We start from the raw sequence: 19396 nt of genomic DNA on the forward strand, positions 1-19396 counted from the left end.
AATTAAGATATAAAGACTGGGAGACTGAGGAGGGGCATAGGTCAACTATTTGGTGGAGGTTCATTCCATCATTAAGGTATTAAGGCCCCTTCTGGAACTTCTTTCAAGCTGGATCTATTCTTTTGTTACCATGGGGATAGAGTGGGGTTGGGACCCATTAGGAAAGTACATTAAGGTCAGAGGGCTAGATGATTGCATGGTGAGTGTTATTGAGGCCATTAGTACAAACTTTGAATAAATGATAACGATATCTAGACCGCTCCCCACCCCCAAGTGTTGTTTAACTGTTAGGTTACGTTATTAGAAATTTTGATTCCGATAAAGAGAAAAGAAGATCAAAATCATGAAATCTTTACTGCACAGGAAGAGTTTATAAGGATAAATCAAAGCTTATCATCTAGTTCAAAGGGGTGATTTATTAAAGCATTGTCCTTGGACATCAGTATAAGGTTCACCTGGGAAATGTTAGAAATGTAAATTCTTAGGCCTTACCCCAACCCACCGTTCAGAAACTCTGGATAGGGCCTGTCAATCTATTTTTCCAGAAGCCCTCCAGAAGATTCTGCTGCACACATGTTTGAGAACCACTGCCCTAATGCTGCAGCAGCCAGCAGGTGGGATGCTTTCATGGAATTGCTTCAAGACTGGAAAGGATAAGATCTTCCTAAAGTGGAACTAGTGGATCTAGGGAATTACTAGATCTACAGAGCATCTGAGGGAGAGGCCCCAGGCAGGGAAGTCTTCCCACTTGAAGTCTAAAGCTTCACATTGGGCTTGACACCTTGACAACTTTGTATTCTTGGCAGGGCAGAGCCAACACCAGGCCAGTGGGATGGTTAGGGTGCAGGCTGAGACCCAGGTTCAGAGATAATCCAGTGCTTCCCTTTCACAGCTCCCTCCTGCCCATGAAACAGCATGATTATTGGAACTGTGAAGAGAGCATGGATTCAAGTATCACTCTGACATGCCCTTATCTATTTGTGAGAACTTTGGGGAACCTCCTTCCTCAGTTTCTTCCTCAGAGCCTGTTTCTTCAACTTTGGAACTAATATAGTCTGCAAATTTGTTTATGTGCCTCACAGGAGGTGTGTATTCAGTAACACAAGTCTCCTTGCTCCCTGGATACCTCGGACTGCTACTTACTATAGAATGACACTGGATTCAGACCTTCTAATTGGTGGATGTCCATTGCTATAGTTTGGATCTAGAATGTCCTCCAAAGCCCCATGTGAAGCTTGGCCCCCAACCTGTGGAGCTATTGGGAGGTGACAGAAATTTTTAAAGGATAAGGTCTACCAGAAGGAAGTTAGGTCCTTAGGTGCATACTGTTAGGGCATTCCCCTGAAGGGAATGTCTTGGTCCCTCCTCCTCTTCTCTCTTTGCTTCTGGGTTGACATAAAGTGAACAGGCCTCCTCTGCCACATGCTACTGCCATGATGCACTGTGTTGTCATAGGCCCAGAGCAACAGGGCCAAGCGACCATGGACTGGAAACTGAATGGTGAGCCAAAATAAACATTTCCTTTTTTAAAGTCTAATATATTTTTTTTTTTTAAAGAAAGAGTGAGAGAGAGTGAGAAAGAGAATTTTAAGATTTATTTTTTAGTATTTGGCGGACACAACATCTTTGTCTGTATGTGGTGCTGAGAATCGAACCCGGGCCGCACGCATGCCAGGCGAGCGCGCTACCGCTTGAGCCGCTTCCCCAGCCCAAAGTCTAATATCTTCAGGTATTCTGTCAGTGATTGGAAACCAACTAACACATTCACGCTCTATCATTTGTTATTTTACATATAAGCCCTGTTTGCAGGAATATAAGCACATTTATTTTTTTTATTTTTAATTGAAAACTAATAAATATATATTGTAAACACAGTGTGTGTGTGTGTGTGTGTGTGTGTGTGCGTGCGCGCGCGCGCCATGTTGGGGGTCAAACCCAAGGCCTCTTGCATGCTAAACATGTGATCTACCACTGGGCTATACCTTCCGGTCTAGCACATTTCCTTATAGGAAAGATGTGGGCAGTCTTATAAACAAAATCTTAGGGTAAGTTTAAACTTTACTTAAACAGATGAAGAAATGTTAAGTTATTTAACATTAAAGGTTTACATTATTGACAAAATAAAATATTGACATTTTGAAGGGGAAGTGTAAATCAGTCAAATTTAAATTTTGGTAATACGGTGTGGCTATTTCAATAACACCTAGCAGTATCTTTTCTAGACATTGGCACAGAAATCCTTGTTAGGAATGTAGATGAAATGCTAGTGGCCATGGGCATGACTCAGTCTAAGAAGACTGGCCATGATTGGGTCTGGGTATACTTCCTAAGCTTCTATACAGCCCAAATTGACCTATAGTTCCAACTAGGTTCTAGGGGGCCTTATGTTGCAGCTCTCAGAGATCTAGGAGTACTCAGCCCTGGAAAAGACATGGATATGTCTTGTGGAGTCTTTTGCAGAGTCTTGGAATCTGGTATCCAGGAGATGTTTTTTTTTTTTTTTTTTTTTGCAGCATAGTATTAGTACATCAATAATTTGCTCTTGCCACCTTTTTCAAAAGTCTAATTTGCATCCTTAATTTCAAAACCTGAGTTCTAAAAGACTACTAATTGCTCTGCCCATGAAATATATAATTTTAAACTCTAATTTTCTAGCCCCTTGCATATTACCTGCAGATTTATCTAGTTGAAAATATCAGTAGTTATAAGGAGAAATCTAAAGCAGTTGGCTGTCTTTTCTGTAGTCCAGGTGCAGTTTATTTAGTGATCAGTGCACTATCAGTTAAATTCTGGTTGTATAAAATAAAGCATGAGAGAAACAAATTACCTACAACCCATTTCTCCAAAGTACAAGGTTTCAGTGTTCTCTTGATTTTCTCTAAATTGGGGCCTCTTGAAGGCACTTACTTCTGGGATGAAGGTCATCTGTTTCTGGAAACTCCATGCCATATCTAGCTTGTGTTTCCTTCATGATCATATAGTGTGCTTTTCAAACTTAGGTGTAACTATTATCCCCAATTGCATATTATATCTATAAGACATTTAAAAAAAATATTTATGATGTTGCATTTCAAATTCTATCATCCCTCATTTTTTAAATGACTTTTTCAAAAGAAACAGAAGATGAATTGTCTTCTTTCAAAAATTGTACATGCCCTTTAGGGAAGGCAGAGCACATCTGGATAAAATAATGAAAGATAATTTTTCAAAGTAACACATTGGCAGGTATTAAGCTTTTGTAAACATGAACAATATTCAAGGAGAAAGAGAAAAATGAAGAGACTCAGAGTACTCAGAAAGGGTACTTGCTACAATGTAGTTTATTTTAGGTTTTGATAAAGACAAACTTGGATTAAAGAAAAGTTGCAAAGGAAATGTTAGATAAAAGGGAGAGTTGACTTTTGCTCAGGGTAAGGAAACCAGACTTTATTTCAGATAGTGGTAGAACCACTAAAACAATGGGCTCATTTCTTCTTACACTGTAAATTTTAAGATGAACAGGAAAACATATTTGGCAATATTATATTTATGTTTCACTTCTTCCTTTTAATTTATCACAAATCAGTGCCATATTTTTAAAAATCTGGATTAACTCCCAAATATTCTAATATTGATTTTTTAAATTTTGTTTTTTTTCCACTAAATTTTATGTGCTCAGTAATTTTCCCTCTAATTCATCTATATTATTTGACCTTGTTTTCTTATGTGACAATAATGGTAGGCCAGGGAAAGCTTTTTTATATTAACTAAATGACTCCCTATCTACTCTCTGTTGTTGTTGTTTTCCTCTCAAGTGGAATAAACTTCCTTTTAACACATTCACTGCAGTCACAAACTGCTGTTAATGGTCATTTTAGAGATAAAAATTCCATAAACTTAAGTTAGCAGTGACATTTTATCAGTGCTGTTAAGGCAGTGCTGGGGGATGGAAACTGACATCTCACTCTATGCTGGGAAGTGGGGACTTATTTTCTATGCATGTTATTGACAGAAGTGGATGAATTAAAGCAGAGAAATATTTCAATGATGCAGAGCAAAGGTGACTTCCTGTTTTGTTTTAGGTTTTGTTACCTTCCTTTCTTAATGGAGTCTGTGTTTTCTGACATTCTGCAATCCTTTCTCTCTGTGATTTCCCATTGAAAGGGCATAGCGCCGGGGTCTCCGCAGGTCCTTCCATGTAGAATGTGCTGAAAGGAAGTGGGTGGTGGGACAAGGAGGGAAAGAGGAGACTTGTTAGTGCTAGGAGCAGATCAGGAGAGATCTGTTTTCTATTTTCTCCTCCTGGATTAAAACTCATCTGGATGGGATGGAAAGGGTCATTACCACCGTCATTACCTATGTGGAGTAGTTTTCCTAGACATTTCTTTCAAGTGTTAGGCGAAATTGTTGTTAAGAGTTAGGTAGTAAAGGCCGTCTTATTTCAGGGAAGGAAGGGAGGGAAGGAAGGAAGGAATAAGAGAGAGAGAGAGAGAGAGAGAGAGAGAGAGAGAGAGAGGGAGGGAGGGAGAGAGAGAGAGAGAGAGAGAGAGAGAGAAACTGTTTGAAGATGTTAGTTTCCACTCCTAAAAAACAAAACCCTAAAGTTCTAATTCTACAGAGCAAATAAATAAGAATACAGACACCGGTTCTTTGCTCCTGGTGATCTACTTATCATCACCCACAGCATTTCTGCTCTTTATGAAAGGCAATTTCCTTTAGTTATTCAGAACGCAGACCTCTGTGGTCTTTAGCTCTGGGTTGATAAAGCTTGTTGCTGCTCACTAGGGGGGTGAGGGGGGTGCTGTTCTCTGTGATGTCGACATTTAGTGACTGTTTAAGCCTTCCTTCCTCAGGTCTGATCTTAGAAGAAAAGCTGCGTTGTAGTTTGCTGAAAGGAAATACTCCAGGGAGTGAGGGGCCCCGGTGGGGGTGCGGAAATTAGTGGACTCCTCCCTGGGGCATTGGAGTGGGCTCTTCAGTCAGGGGCAGGGGCTCATCTTTGGGGTCAAAGACCGGCTTCCCATTGCGGGAATGGGGAAGAGATGCCGGGCTCTAGTGGGCACTGCTTGGGGTTACCGCATCTTCACCGCTTGGCAAGACTTCCCTCCCCATCGCCCGCAACTTAGAGACTTCTCCCCCGCACACCCTTTCCCTTCCAGTGAAGAGGAGCAGGCGTTGGAGGCTGGGACGGCCCCGGGGGCGGAGCTCCCCCACCCGCTTGGAGGTGGGAGAGTGAAGAGCTGTAGGTCCCAGCCACAGACCTCGGGGCTAGGCTCTTCGCAGCGCACGCCGAAAATTGATCTTTCTCAGACTACAGGACGTAGCAACCTCCTACTGTACCCTCCTCTCCCATTAGTTTCCCCCAGTTTTCCGCCTTCCTCCCTACCCGGTCCTCCGTCTTTTATCCTCGCTTTAGAGAATTTAATGCTTCTTGCTGGCACCTTTTTGGTATCCAGCGGACGCGATACCCCAGAGCTCCAACTACCTTAGCTGAATGTACTTTTTATTTCTTCCTCTTGTGTTCCTCTCATCTGATTGATGTGCAAATTCTGATGCTTCTGCCAGAGGGAGAGGAATAAATAGATGCTGCTGCGCCCGAAGGCTTAGACGTTTGGAAAGAGCAGCCAAAGCGGCAGGAGCGGAGCTCGGTGAAGCTCGTTGGACCCCATTGGGGGAATTTGATCCAAGGAAGCTGTGAGATTGCCGGGGGAGGAGAAGCTCCCAGATCATTGTGTCCACTTCCAGGCAACAGGAGGAGACGGCGGCGCGGACCTCTCAGCGTCCACGGTAGTGCTGCTCCCTGTCCCGTTCGGCTGGGATCATGGTCTGCGGCAGCCCAAGAAGGATGCTGCTGCTGCGAGCTGGGCTGCTCACTCTGGCTGCATTCTGTCTGCTCCAGGTGCCCGGAGCTCGGGCAGCAGCCTGTGAGCCCGTCCGCATCCCCATGTGCAAGTCCCTGCCCTGGAACATGACCAAGATGCCCAATCACCTGCACCATAGCACCCAGGCCAATGCCATACTGGCCATCGAGCAATTCGAAGGTCTGCTGGGCACACATTGCAGCCCAGATCTGCTCTTCTTCCTCTGCGCCATGTACGCACCTATCTGCACCATTGACTTCCAGCACGAGCCCATCAAGCCCTGCAAGTCTGTGTGCGAGAGGGCCAGGCAGGGCTGTGAGCCCATCCTTATCAAGTACCGCCACTCATGGCCGGAGAGCTTGGCCTGCGAGGAATTACCAGTGTACGACCGCGGCGTGTGCATCTCTCCGGAGGCCATCGTCACAGCGGATGGAGCAGGTGAGTTTGGACAATGCCCACCCTGCCCCTGCCCTGACACTCCTTGTTATTCGCCTTTATCTTCTAACTCCGTTTTTTTCTCTTGGGATCTTTTAATCTCTCCCTTAATCACTTCCCTAGTGAGCACCATTCTTCTTTTCAAGTTTCACCTCATCACTCTTCCAAACTGTTGCACTCTCTTTTAATAGCTTATTTGTCTTTCTAAAGCACTCTATTCATTCCACTCTCATCACACTTCTGCTCCACACTACCGTTTATTTTCTACTCTTTCCATGTGGAAGCAGCCACATTTTGTTTACTAATGCTCTTTTCTTACTTGCTTGTTTATAATCATTGAGTTTTCTTGCCTGATTCTCTTGCAGTCTCAGTCATCAGATTTCTATGTCTAGTGTTTTAGCTGATTAAGATTGTATGGAGAAAACAGAAAACTGAAAACCTCATGTGTATCTGACCATTGAAAATACAAGATAATTTCAGTAACCTTGCTCCAATCTGCAGATGTTAGTGGTGTGTGTTTGCTCAAAATCCAATTTGAGCAATTACCTTCACCTTAAATTTCCCCTTCCTTCAATGAGATGAATTGTAATTCCATTCCAGACTAAAACAGTTGTGAAACATTGCTATGCACTGCTAATTAGCTCCTGTGGCTTGCTCCAGCCATAGAGTTGGCAGACTGAAATTACTGGACTCTTTTTCACAGGCCCACACGATTTCAAGTTATTCTGTAAATGGCATATGGATTAAAGGAGTTATATTTTAAGAGTGTTATCTTCATATACTCATGTGATGTTATTTAATCTCACCTCTTATCCTGCTCTTATGCTCTGCAAATGGTTTGTCTTTAATACCTTACTCATGCTTTGTGTGTGCATCATCCACACATTTATTTCACTCTTTCTCCACCATAAAACTTTATTGTATTTCTCCATTTAATGGAATAACCACAAGTTGGTTTCTCACTAGTTTTTGGCCTAATTATGATTTTCATAACTCTTAAGTCCCCCAACTAAGCCTCGTACATTAGGGTCCATTTAATTCTAATTCAATATTACTCCCTCTGGGTAACCCAAAACTCAAATTTTACTCTTCATATGCTTTAGGAATGAAAAAAAAAATTTATCATACTAGTGGTCCTCTTTTATATCCTCCCCAGATTAACCTTTTAGTTGACTCAGTTGTCCCATCCACATTTGTTCAATGGGTATCAACGTTTCCTTCTTATGTCTTTTAACTTGCTCAGCTTGGGTTCATTGTCCCCAGTCCATTTTTGGTTAGTAGTTCTTAGTTATCAGGGAACTGATTCTATACACATTAACATAAAGTCAGAGGGGAATGGAAAATGCTTGTATGAACAGTAAAAAATTGAAACTGAATAGAAAGATTTCAAGAACTTATTGAACCTTACTTAGTTTATCACTCTTTGAATATACATATTGTATTCTAATGTTAATTAAGAACCAAGAACTGGTTGTATAAAATAATAAGAAGAAACATTTCTTAATCTCTTTGGGGTAAAAGAGCACCCTTGAGCCTTTACACTCAGTAAAGTTAGGGGCTCTACAGACTCTGGAAGAACTCACTGCAGTTGCTGCCTGTGGTTTGCCAGGCACTTAGAATCAGTTAAATACTGGTGCTCCCCTCAGGCCAAGGACTAGGAATGAGGTGGCAATGATTCACATTGACATGTGTCCTCTCCTTAAAGGACAAGACTTGCTCTAAAAGCTGTCTTAGAGATGGACCTGGAAGGAGTGAGGTTTGGCAAGGTTAATGGCTCTCAAAAAGCATGGTCAATATGGATGGGAAGCAGTTTCATTAAATGTCCCTGAGTTACCTATCACTATGGACCAAATGTGGAACAATTGCCTCATTGAAGCACTCAAATAGGACATGCATGGAAACAATTTGTCAATCCAGGGGACCTGATTTCTGAGCTGCTTTAAAATGCCATAATATTAGTTTTGCTGTCAGCATGCTTGCTAGAAAAATAAGTAGGGGTAGGTGATAGCTGGAATCATATTTTAGTAATGATATTCTCTCTGCCCAACCTTCAGTGTGAATCAAAGACTGTGGTGGCAGGAGGAAGCTACAGGGGAGTAAAGTCTGGGAGTAGAGGGGTAGATTCTAGCCTGAAGGGTCCCCTAGCTTCCAGAGCCAGTATGTTGAAAATTACATTCCCCACATTGGGTCAAACTGTCAGACACCTGGAATTACTTAGGAACCACCACATGTGGCTGGTTTTATCTACAATGCAATATACTCCTTGGTTTAGTGGGATATGATAGTTCAAGAAGCAGATTTTTTTCCCTGCAGATATAAATAGAGCCCTGTGTCTTATGACTAGAGTCTATCCAGTCATATATAAAAACGAGGTCTCCCTGAATACAGTGGGACCACCTTTAACATTCCTTTAACACTGAGGATTTTCAGATCCTGCCAGTCATAGAGATCTGTTCCCCCATAGTATATTGTGACTCCACAAATAATCTTAGGGTACTTTACAAAGCAAAGCCTTACTGAAATAAAATAATGCTTCTTTGCTTTCAAAACACTAAGGGCAAACATACTTAATTTAGAAGGAATAGATTACATGTTGGCCATTACTAATAAATTCATATTGTTTATTCTTTCTAAGTATTTTATATTTGTGGTAGAGTATGGCTGAATATGCTTCTTTTTATCCTTTGAGAACTCAGTTCAATTTAGCCATTCAGTTAGTTTAGTACACTGTTTAGTCAAATCTTTACTATTGCACAGTGAGTAAAGAATATGGGCTTAGAGTCATGCCAACCAGGAATTGTATATCAACTCTGCCTCATATCTACTGTTGCTATAGGAAAATTATATGACCTCTCTGATTTAGTTTTCTTATCTATAGTTGGGGAAAAAAATTGCCCACACCCAAAGAAAATGGTGAAGATTGATTTAAACAGCATGTAAAGCATTGAGCCAGTAGTTGGTACATAGTATACCCAGAATTAACTGTTGCCGCTGTTACAATTTTTCTATTATTATCACTGTTATATCAAATTGACTGATTTTTTTCTTTCATTGTTTTTGAAATGTTAATGTTGGTAAACACAGATATTGCCTAGGACTTTTAACAATTATCTCTAGCGAGCAAACATTATACTGGGACCTAACTGGAGAAGATCTTATTTCTTCTGTGTATATGAAGTGAATAATTCACTTTTTACAAAGGGACTTGGACCTCAGGCTCAAGAGCAAATCCCTTTGGGAGTAACAAGAAAGAAGAATGAGTCTGATGAGTATCTGTAAATTATAATTATCTCAGAAATCAAGTATTTAAGAAAATTTATGGTATGATATTTCACAGCTTTTTCTACAGCACCTACAGTTGGTCATGCCAAGGTTTTTATAATCAGCCCTCAGTTATTGCTGGATTCTGTGTAGTGCTAACTTGTCCCCTAGCTCTTGCTCAACACATTCTGCAGGCCCTCTTGCCTGGTAGAGCCGCGCCAGCTTTTGCATGTGGGAATTGCTGTTTAATCATTTCTCCACTCTCTGAGGAACAGTCAGCCTTTTCTTTAGCTCTAGTCTACAAATATTTGAGGGACCAAATACCAAGAAGGAAGGATATGAGGAGGAATATGGAATGGAAAGGAGAAATGGAAATTTTAGATTAGGACTAGAATAAAAAAATAATGATTCTAAAGATCCTTCAACATGTGAAACATGCCAAGGCACCCTGGGTGGAAAAGTATCTCAGTTTTACCGCATGTGCTTTATTTAGAGTTAACTTTCTATTAGCAGTGATATGAAATGTTACATAGTACCTAAATCATGTGTGTGTGTGTGTGTGTGTGTGTGTGTGTGTGTGTGTATGTGTATAGTGGTGCTGGGGATTGAACCCAGGGCCTTGTCCATGCGAGGCAAGCAATCTACCAACTGAGTGAGCTATATCTCCAACCCTCCTAAATCATATTTTAATTGGCTTTTTAACAATCTCCTTCCCAACAAATTTTAAAAAATTATTCAAAGAGCAAAACTGACTATGTTATATTATATTTAGTATTTCTCTTTCTACTAGGTGTCTACAAAGAGGAGAGCAAGAGGAACCATATAGACATATAGTTTTAAATAATTAAGAATTGGCTGTATTTCTTCAATCTAGAGTTTCAGCCACTTAGTTGGAATTTCAGATTTGCCATTCATTTTGTACTTTGAACAAGTCCCTTGACATTATCATTGATTGGGGATTATGAAGAAGAATAGAAATATTTATGTGATGTGATTGGTAAATGGTAATGCACACTATAAATGTTTTACAACATCATCAGTGGGAGAAGTTGGGCCATCTCAAGAGAGGGATCATTAGCAGCAACTCTTAACATGTTCTAGGCCCTATCCTTAATTGAGTGGCAATTAAGTGGCAATGTTCCCTAAATTTTCATAACTACTACTCCTATTTTACAGAAAAGAAAGCCAAGGCATATAGAGAAGTCAAGTGACCTATCAAGTTAGGTTAGCTGTTAAGAAAAAGAGGATTCAAGCCAGAGCATGTCCTATACTGTACTTTCTCTAGGTTGTAGCCTAGTGGTAGAGCACTTGCCTAGCATGTGTGAGGCACTGCATATGAATAAATGAATAAAATAAAGGTACATCAACAATTAAAAAATATTTTTAAAAAAGAAAGAAATGCAGTTGCTAACTTTACAGAAAACTTGTGCTTTTACCCATCAGGTTGCAGTTAAAGGAATAAAGTTTTTTCTTTGTATTTTGAAAGCCTATTTGTGTGTGGCTTGTGAGAAGAAAGCCCAGGGGACAACAGATGTCAACACATAGGAGATTATCACCTTGCTGCCTTGTTGAGATAGCAGAATATGCATTTCAGGTTCTCTCCCCAAACCTGAGTCCCTCCATCTCAGCTTGCATCAGAGTGAACTCATCCTTTCCTCACCCTCCCACATTGGTTCTTTCCCAGAATTTTCCTGGTATCATTGAGAGTACCACTGCACCTCGTTATCTAGCTTGGGAATCAGCCTTGATTCTATTCTTTTCCTCATCCCCCACATATATTGAGTATGAAGTGTGGTTGGATCTACTCTGAGCCCAATTTCCTTCCCTTCCTCTCTAATGTCATTTTCTTAGTTTGGACCTCATCATTTCTCATGTGGATTATGGCCATAGGATGGTAATTGGCTCCCTTATCTCCAATATTCCTCCTCCCTATTCCAACAGGACTTATCTTTCTGAAATGAAAATGTGTTGTTTGAAGTTCTTTGGCCCACCTGTAGCCTTCATGATCTGATCCCTTCAGCTTCATTTCTCTCTGCTTATGCTACTCTTTGCTTTAGCCATACCAGAGGAGTTCAGGGCTCCTGAAGAGCACTGTAGTGTCCTACCTCAGTACTTTTGCAGTTGTATCCTTTATCTGGAAAAACTCTCTCTACCTTCTCCAGTTCCTAAGGACACTCTGGAGAACTCTGTGACCTCCATTAGAAATCCATGGGCCATAAAATCTACTAATGATACAGAATTTACTATTTTAACTCAGGATAATTTTAATGCTAGACTTCCTAAATTTAACTTCCTAAAAGCAATGTCTAAAATTTATGATCAGAAAAATGCTCAATTTCTCTTTGCAATTTTAACAATTGACTTGTAAGCATTTTTATTTATCTATTTATTTATTTGTGGTATGGGGGATTAGAACCCAGGCCCTCTTACGTGCTAGACAACTGCACTACCACACTCTAGGTATAATTAAAAGTGTAGAAATATTTCATTGTGACTATGACTATGAAAGAAGAAAAACATTCTCCTTGACTCAATTGTTTCAAAAGATTCTTCTTTTTCCAAGGAAAGAGTTATTTTTCATTTTTATATAAATCTTTGAACACTAACCATTTTAAATGTGGACCAATATCATTTTAATCTATACAATAATTTTTATGAAGATTATTTTTATGTAAACCATATTTATTTTATCATATTATTGTTCAGGAGTAGAAAAACTATCAGCACATTATCCTAAAGCTTGCATATATTTACTGAATGAAGTTTAAATAGAATAAGTCATTAAGTTAGTAATTTATGCCCAAGTTGAGCCAAATGTTTTAGAACTAGTGTTTGTTGACTGTTTATCTATCTATTTATTTATTTGCAGACCTCTATCTTTTCTTGGATATAGCTTTTTAAATACCAGCAGAGAGGTGGAGATGGAGCTCAGCAGTAGAGCATATGCTTAGCATATAACAGGCCCTGGGTTCATTCTCCAGCACCAGAAAAACAAAGAAGCAAAACCAGCTCTCCAGTATCAAAGGAAACAAAAAACAGCTAATAATTACTAAACCTGAGAAAATAAGTCATTAATTGTAATTGTGATTGTCATTGTCCCAAGATAGTATAAACCTTTCCTTGTTTAATTTATGATGTGACCTATGAAGAAAAATGACAGAGAAAGAATGCTATTTTCTGTTAGAATAAATAGAAGCATTGATCTCACGTAGCATGGTGTTAACACAGGTGTGACTCTCTTGTATACAGGTATGAGTTGCAGTGTCAGTGAGAATCCATGGCTAGGTACACATCTCTCAGCAGGTGCTCTGCTGGCAGTGGAATTTATCAGAGGCTGCTTTCTTAATTAGAACACCTTTATCATTAATTGGAAGACCTTTATCTTAATTCAAAGACCTTCATCCTTACCATTTTTTAGGATTATGATATCATAAAAAAAATTAATGGCAATTTCTAATGTCACATTGCACTGGCTTTGAACAGGTCCTAGGCAGTAGATTTCCTTTCTGCTGAATAATTATTTGGTCTTCTGTTAATAGAAATGCCTAGCACACTTTCTGAATCTTTTCCTTAGGCACTAAAGAGCTCACTGTGTGCCAGCATAGTGTGACACACACCGTTGTTGATCAGGAGTGTTCAGTTCTTTTTGTCATCAAGTTACAGTGTTTGGTGAACGCCTAATGTCTGCAAAGCCTTTATGGTGATAGGATGCTCGTCGTCATTTACAACTTTTGTGAAGTTCAACCACAAGTTACTCATTGAATCCTGAAATTTTATGAACAATTGAGGATTCAAGAGTATCACCTTTCAATCACATCATGGAATAGATCTCATCCATATTCAATTCACAAATAAAAAATCAGCCTTACAACACTAATAAGGTTCCATTTCCTCAAAAAATCTGGCTGTTATGCAAATCAAACTTGCCACTGAATTAGATTTTGATATAGGAATTCTTGAAGTAATAACAAATATGTTATGGCTCTTTCTTTATTCTGTCACTTTCAGATTTTCCTATGGATTCTAGTAATGGCAACTGTCGAGGTGCAAGCAGCGGTGAGTACATCAGGATCTTCCTGGGTGTCATTTGTGGTCAAGCTAGTCTTTGATGTAATCTCAATACTCAAATTTATGGAAGTTTGTGCCCTAACATTTTAACAGTTTTTAAAAGTAAAAAAAATTTATTTATATTAATTTTATTTTTAGTGTTAATAAATAATAATATTGAATTTTTGGTATAGAACTTGATATACAGCAATTTTAATGAATGTATAGATTCATGAACCAACAGTACAATCAGAATACAAAACAACTCCATCACTCCCTAAAATACTCCTTTATTTTCCTTTATTTTATTTTTTTTTTAATATTTTTTAGTTGTTGATGGAACTTTTTTTTTGAAATTTATTTATATGTAGTGCTGAGAATCAAACCCAGTGCCTCACACATGCTAGGCAAGTACACTGGTTCCGATAAGCCACAACCCCAGTCCAAGACTCCTTTTTTTAATCTCCCTGTATAATTCGGTTTTCCCCTAACCACTGTCAATCAGTGATACATTCACTATCATTTTGGTAATGTATTTTTGAGCTTGTCATATAAATGGTATGATAGACTGTGTGACTTTTTGAAATTGGATTTTTTCACTCAGCCTAATGCCTTTGAGAATCATTCATCTTGTTCCACGTATCAATAATCCATTCCATTTTATTGCTGAATATTTTATTACCTTGGATGTATTACCATTTTTTTTAATCCAGTCATTCCTTGAAGGGTATTTAGATGTTTCCAGCTCTTAGCAATCATTAATAGAGCTGCTATATGCATTCTTGTATAGGTTTTTGTGTGAGTATACATTTTCATTTCTTTAGGGTAAGTATCTAGGAATAGGATATCTGTGTTATATGGTAAGTATACGTTTAACTTAATAATAAACTGCTAAACTGTTTCCAAAATGACTGTTAAATTTTGCACTGTAAGATTCCAGTTACTCTGTATCCTCATTAGCACTTGGTATTGTAAGCCATTTTAATAAGTGTGTAATATAGCTCAGTGTTCAATTTGCAATTCCCTAATGGTTGATGATATTGAATATCTTTTCATGGGCTAGTGTTCTGTCCACATCTGTTTTTTTTTTTTTTTTTTCTGGTGAAGTGTCTGTTTAATTGTTTTACCCATTTTAAATTGAGTTTTCTAAACATCAAAAAAAATTTTTTTAAAGAGAGACAGAGAGAGAGAATTTTTTAATAATTATTTTTCAGTTTTTGGTGGATACAACATCTTTATTTTATTTTATGTGGTGCTGAGGATCGAACCCAGTGCCTGGCGCGTTACCACTTGAGCCACATTTCCAGCCCCTAAACATCAAATTTTGAGTGGTTATTATTTTTATGCATCCAAAGACCTCTTTTGGTTTCTTCATTTTCTCTACTGTTTTTCTATTTTCAGTTTTATTGATTTCTATTTTTTTCTTCTACTTGCTTTGGTTTTAAGGTAGAAGCTTATATTTAATATTATTTGACCCATTTCTTCTTTATTTTTCTAGTATAATATAATGCTATAAGTATCTAAGAATGGCATTAGTTGTAGCCTATAAATGTTAATAGGTTTTTTTCTACTTTTCTTCAGTTCAAAATGTTTTATAATTCCTTGAGACTTCCTCTGACTCATGCATTATCTAGGATTGTGCTGATTAACTTAATAATATTTGGGGATTTTCCTGTTTTAAATATTTTACTATAAAAATTTTTTTGTGTTACTTTAAAATTCTATTATGGTCAGAGAACATACTTTATATGATTTAGATTCTTCTAAATTTGTTAAAGTTTATTCTAAGAATGAGGATGTGATCTATCTTGATGAATGTGTACTTGAAAAAAAGTATATTTTGATGTTTGGTAAAATATTCTTTGAATGTCAATTCCATTCAGTTGATTAATACCTTTGTTTAATTCTTTTTTTATTGCTAGTCTCCTGTCTGCTAGATTTATTGATCACTGAGAGAGATTTATATCTCAAACATTTTTGTGTGCATTTTGATTTTCTTTTCAGTTCTGTCAGGTTTGCTTCATGTACTTTGAACTCCTGTTATTTGGTATGCACATATTTAGTATTTCTTATGTCTTATGGTGAATTGATATTTTTGAAACATAGGGTCTCCCACCTCTGATAATTGTCTCTGCTTTAAAGCCTATTTTTGTTTGATAATAATATAAACACTCCAGTTTTCTTTTAATTAGTGTTTTCAATGTGTTTCTCTATCATTCTACTTTTAACATACCTACATATTGTTTTTTGATGAATTTATTTTTATCATTATTTTAAAAATAAATTTCTCGTAGACATCATATAGTTGGATTGTGTTTTTTTGTTGTTGATTTTTTTTTTTAGTCCATTCTGTTAGTCTTTGTCTTTTGATTGGTGTAATTTGACCACTTAACCTAATGTAATTATTAATATGTTTGTATTCAGGACTATCATTTTACTTGTTTTCTATTTGTTTGTTTTCTTTTTCATTCCCGTTTCATTCTTTCTTTGGGGTTATTTTAATGTATTTCCCTCTTCTCTTCCACACACACTCTTGGGAGTGTGTTCGTTTATAAAATTGCATGGGAATATATATCCTCAGAAGATAATGTCTTATATTTTTTCTTTTGACCATTAAAAGAACTTTCAACAACTTAAGAGCTTACTATCTCTTATTTCCCAATGTTCCAGGCTTCTTTCTGGTATCTTTTCTCTCCTGTCTGAGGCACTTCCCTTAGTACTTTTAGAAGCATTCTGGTGGCAATAAGCTCTCTGTTTTCCTTCACCTGAAAATGACTTCATCTCACCTTTATCTCTGAAGGATATTTTCACTGGATGTAGAATTCTGATCTGGCAATCCATTTCGCACTTTAAAATATTCTGCTCACTTCTGGTTTCAATGTTTCTTATGAGAAACTGCCAATGAATGAATCATTGTTCGTCTGCAAGGAATGCATCTGTTTTCTCTAGTTGCTTTAAAGATTTTTTCTTTGTCTTTAGTTTTTAACAGTCAGATTATGACATGCTTGGCCATTGATTTGTTTGAGTTTTTCCTTTTTAGGATGAACTGAGATTTCTGAATTTACAAATTTATAATTTTTGCCAAATTTATGAAGTGTTAAAGAATTATTTTTTCAAATGCCCACTTTTTATATCACACTGTGAAAGTTAGAAGACATTAGCAACACTATAAACAATATATAAAAATAGTACAACATGTAAAGCTACCTAGAATGAGTGCAGTGTTCCTAGGTTCAGTGTTTACTGTTCTGTTTTTAAAACTGTTTTCCTGTTCCCTGGTATAATGGGGGTGAGGAAAACAAACAACAGGCAAAACCAAAGCTCATTCTGTTTGTAAAAAAACACTAATGGAGACATATTTCTGAAAAGAAAATATAATTTGTTCACACACAGAATTTTATACTTTGGAGAAATGTAACAGCTGAGATGGATCATGATAAAGCAGGAAGTGAAGAAGGCACAAAAACACTGTAACCCACATACTGACCTCTTTCCAAAGTGTCAAGCTGTTTGTGTCTGGAATTTGGGAAAGAAATTCTTTCACTCCAATTAATTTATTCTTTGCCTCAAAGCTTAACAATTTTTTTTTCTTTTGGAGATAATGACTGTGAGCAGCTTCCAATTTGTGAGGGTTTTACTGTTGTAAATTCGCTGTCATAATAAGGAATAGACCCTCTCTATTTGTATGGCATGAAATATGGGGGAAAAAATAGTTCATTCCCCTTGAGTCTCTTTGTTAAAGCAGCACAGAAAATTTAGGCAGACATTGACATGATTGGATGAAAAGGTATGTTTATTAAAAGAATTTTTAAAAAATTTCCCCAGGAATTTTTTGGTATGACAATCAATTTCTGAGCGTTTACATTTAAAAATGAACAAATTTCTCTAGAGGAGATGTAGTTAATTTCTGACACTTATTAACTACCCAATCATGACAAAATTATTTTTCTGAGTCTGTTTCCCAACATAAAATCAGATTGTCCTGACCCCTGAGTTCCCTTCTGCAAATGCTTACTAATTCTAGAGGTCAAATTAACCTGGGGTGGCTTCCATGCTTTACTGGAAAAGAATTAGGATAGATAAACAGTATTTTTGTAATAGTACAGTAGCTTGTAACTGCAGGATTTTCTTTATGACTTTGCAGCCAGTGATACTCTTTCCTCAGCAGTCCTCTCTTTCCCAGTTCTTTCCCCAGAGCCCCACATCTGTGGGCACATCCAGAGGCTCCTGTGCTTGGCCTCTTTCCCTCTCTCCTCTTGATGATTTTTTTGCTATCAGAGTTCATCCAGCTACACAGATCATTGTCACTTTTGTGAAGGTAGTTCTGAATCAAACTCCCAGGTAGAATACCACATTTTTCCTCCAATAAAAACTTCTCTCCAGCTATCCTACTTGTACTTTAAATATAATATATTTAATAGCTAGAGTAAGGTTTTCATTAAAATTTTTTTTCCTGCTGGGCATGGTGGCGCATGCCTGTAATCCCAGTGTCTCTGGAGACTGAGGCAGGAGCATCTCGAGTTCCAGCCTCAGCAAAAGTGAGGCACTAAGCAACTCAGTGAGACCCTGTCTCTAAATGAAATACAAAATAGGGCTGGGGATGTGGCTCAGTGGTCGAGTGCCCCTGAGTTCAATCCCTGGTACAAAATAAATAAATAAATAAATAAATAAATAAATAAATAAATAAATAAATAAAATTTCTTCATTCAGCTCTCTTAAGTATTATGTGCCACTGTCATTTTATAGATCCCGATTCTGAAGTTTCATAGCTTGTTTCAGTCCATTATTCTACCATTCATCAAAAATGTAATGAATGCTTGTACCAGACACATTATATACCAAGACCATGAAATGAAGGAGTAGACAGGTGACTGGCACTTCGTTTTCCTCTACCTCCTTTTTCTGTGCCTAGCATTGATTAGACATAGGACATTCTAAAGGCTGCGGAACTCATTTTGTCTTTTTGCTGATTGATCTCTTTAGAGTATATCACAAAATGCAACATTTTAGATGCCATAATGGAAAACGATCAGAATTGCATTGATTCTTACTATATTTTGAATATTCTGAATGTCTCTTAGATATAGAAACCTTATGTTAGGTAGTTTATTTTAAAATTTCCAAAAAAATGTGAATCCTAAAGGAATAAATTAAAATTTCTTTTCTTATTAATACAGCGGTAGTCCTTTCAATCTTAAGCAATTCCCTTTTACAAAATGCAAATTACTCTGAATTGAGTTCTTTATTACAATATTTGAGGTTTGTTTTTATAGCTCAGTTGAACAAATGTTACTTATGCTTTTTAAAGCCTTATTATATTGAACAGGTTCACCAGCCAACTTCATCACATTTTCCATATACTGCTTTAACCCAAAATAAAATTTAATATGATATTTTTTGCCTTATGTAGATGTTTAGGAAATAAATATTATTTTAAACAGGTAATGAATGGCTGCTAAGTCATGGCACACTTCATTTTATAGAAAAATGAAAGGAGTATCTTATATGAATTTTTATATTAGTGGTGTTCATGAAGGTTTAATTAACTTACTGTAAAATGCATAAATCTCAAGTGTATGCTACAATGAATTTTGACAAATATATAGACCCAGAACAAGATAGAGAACATACACATTGCCCTTTGAAATTTCCTTGTGCCCACTTTAGGCAAGCACAGTTCTAATTTTTATTACTATAGGTTAGTGTTATCTGATTTTCAGCTTCAAGTAAATGGAATAATATGATATATCTTTTTTGATTGGCTTCTTTTGCTTACTATAGTGTTCTTGAGATTTATCCATTTAGTTCTGTTC

The 19396-nt window shown here is 37.5% G+C and overlaps 1 protein-coding gene across 1 annotated transcript in view; it reads left to right on the forward strand.

The window, feature by feature from the left end:
• The first annotated feature begins 5622 nt into the window (after positions 1 to 5622).
• Positions 5623 to 19396, forward strand: part of Frzb (frizzled related protein) — a 30275-nt gene continuing 16501 nt past the window's right edge. The window contains exons 1-2 of the mRNA XM_076866128.2: positions 5623 to 6278; positions 13545 to 13592. Of these exons, the coding sequence (XP_076722243.2) occupies positions 5801 to 6278; positions 13545 to 13592 (526 nt within the window). The 5' untranslated portion in view covers positions 5623 to 5800. The remainder of the gene's footprint in view (positions 6279 to 13544; positions 13593 to 19396) is intronic.

Source organism: Callospermophilus lateralis, chromosome 9, assembly GCF_048772815.1.
Source record: "Callospermophilus lateralis isolate mCalLat2 chromosome 9, mCalLat2.hap1, whole genome shotgun sequence".
NCBI classification, from domain to species: Eukaryota; Metazoa; Chordata; class Mammalia; order Rodentia; family Sciuridae; genus Callospermophilus; species Callospermophilus lateralis.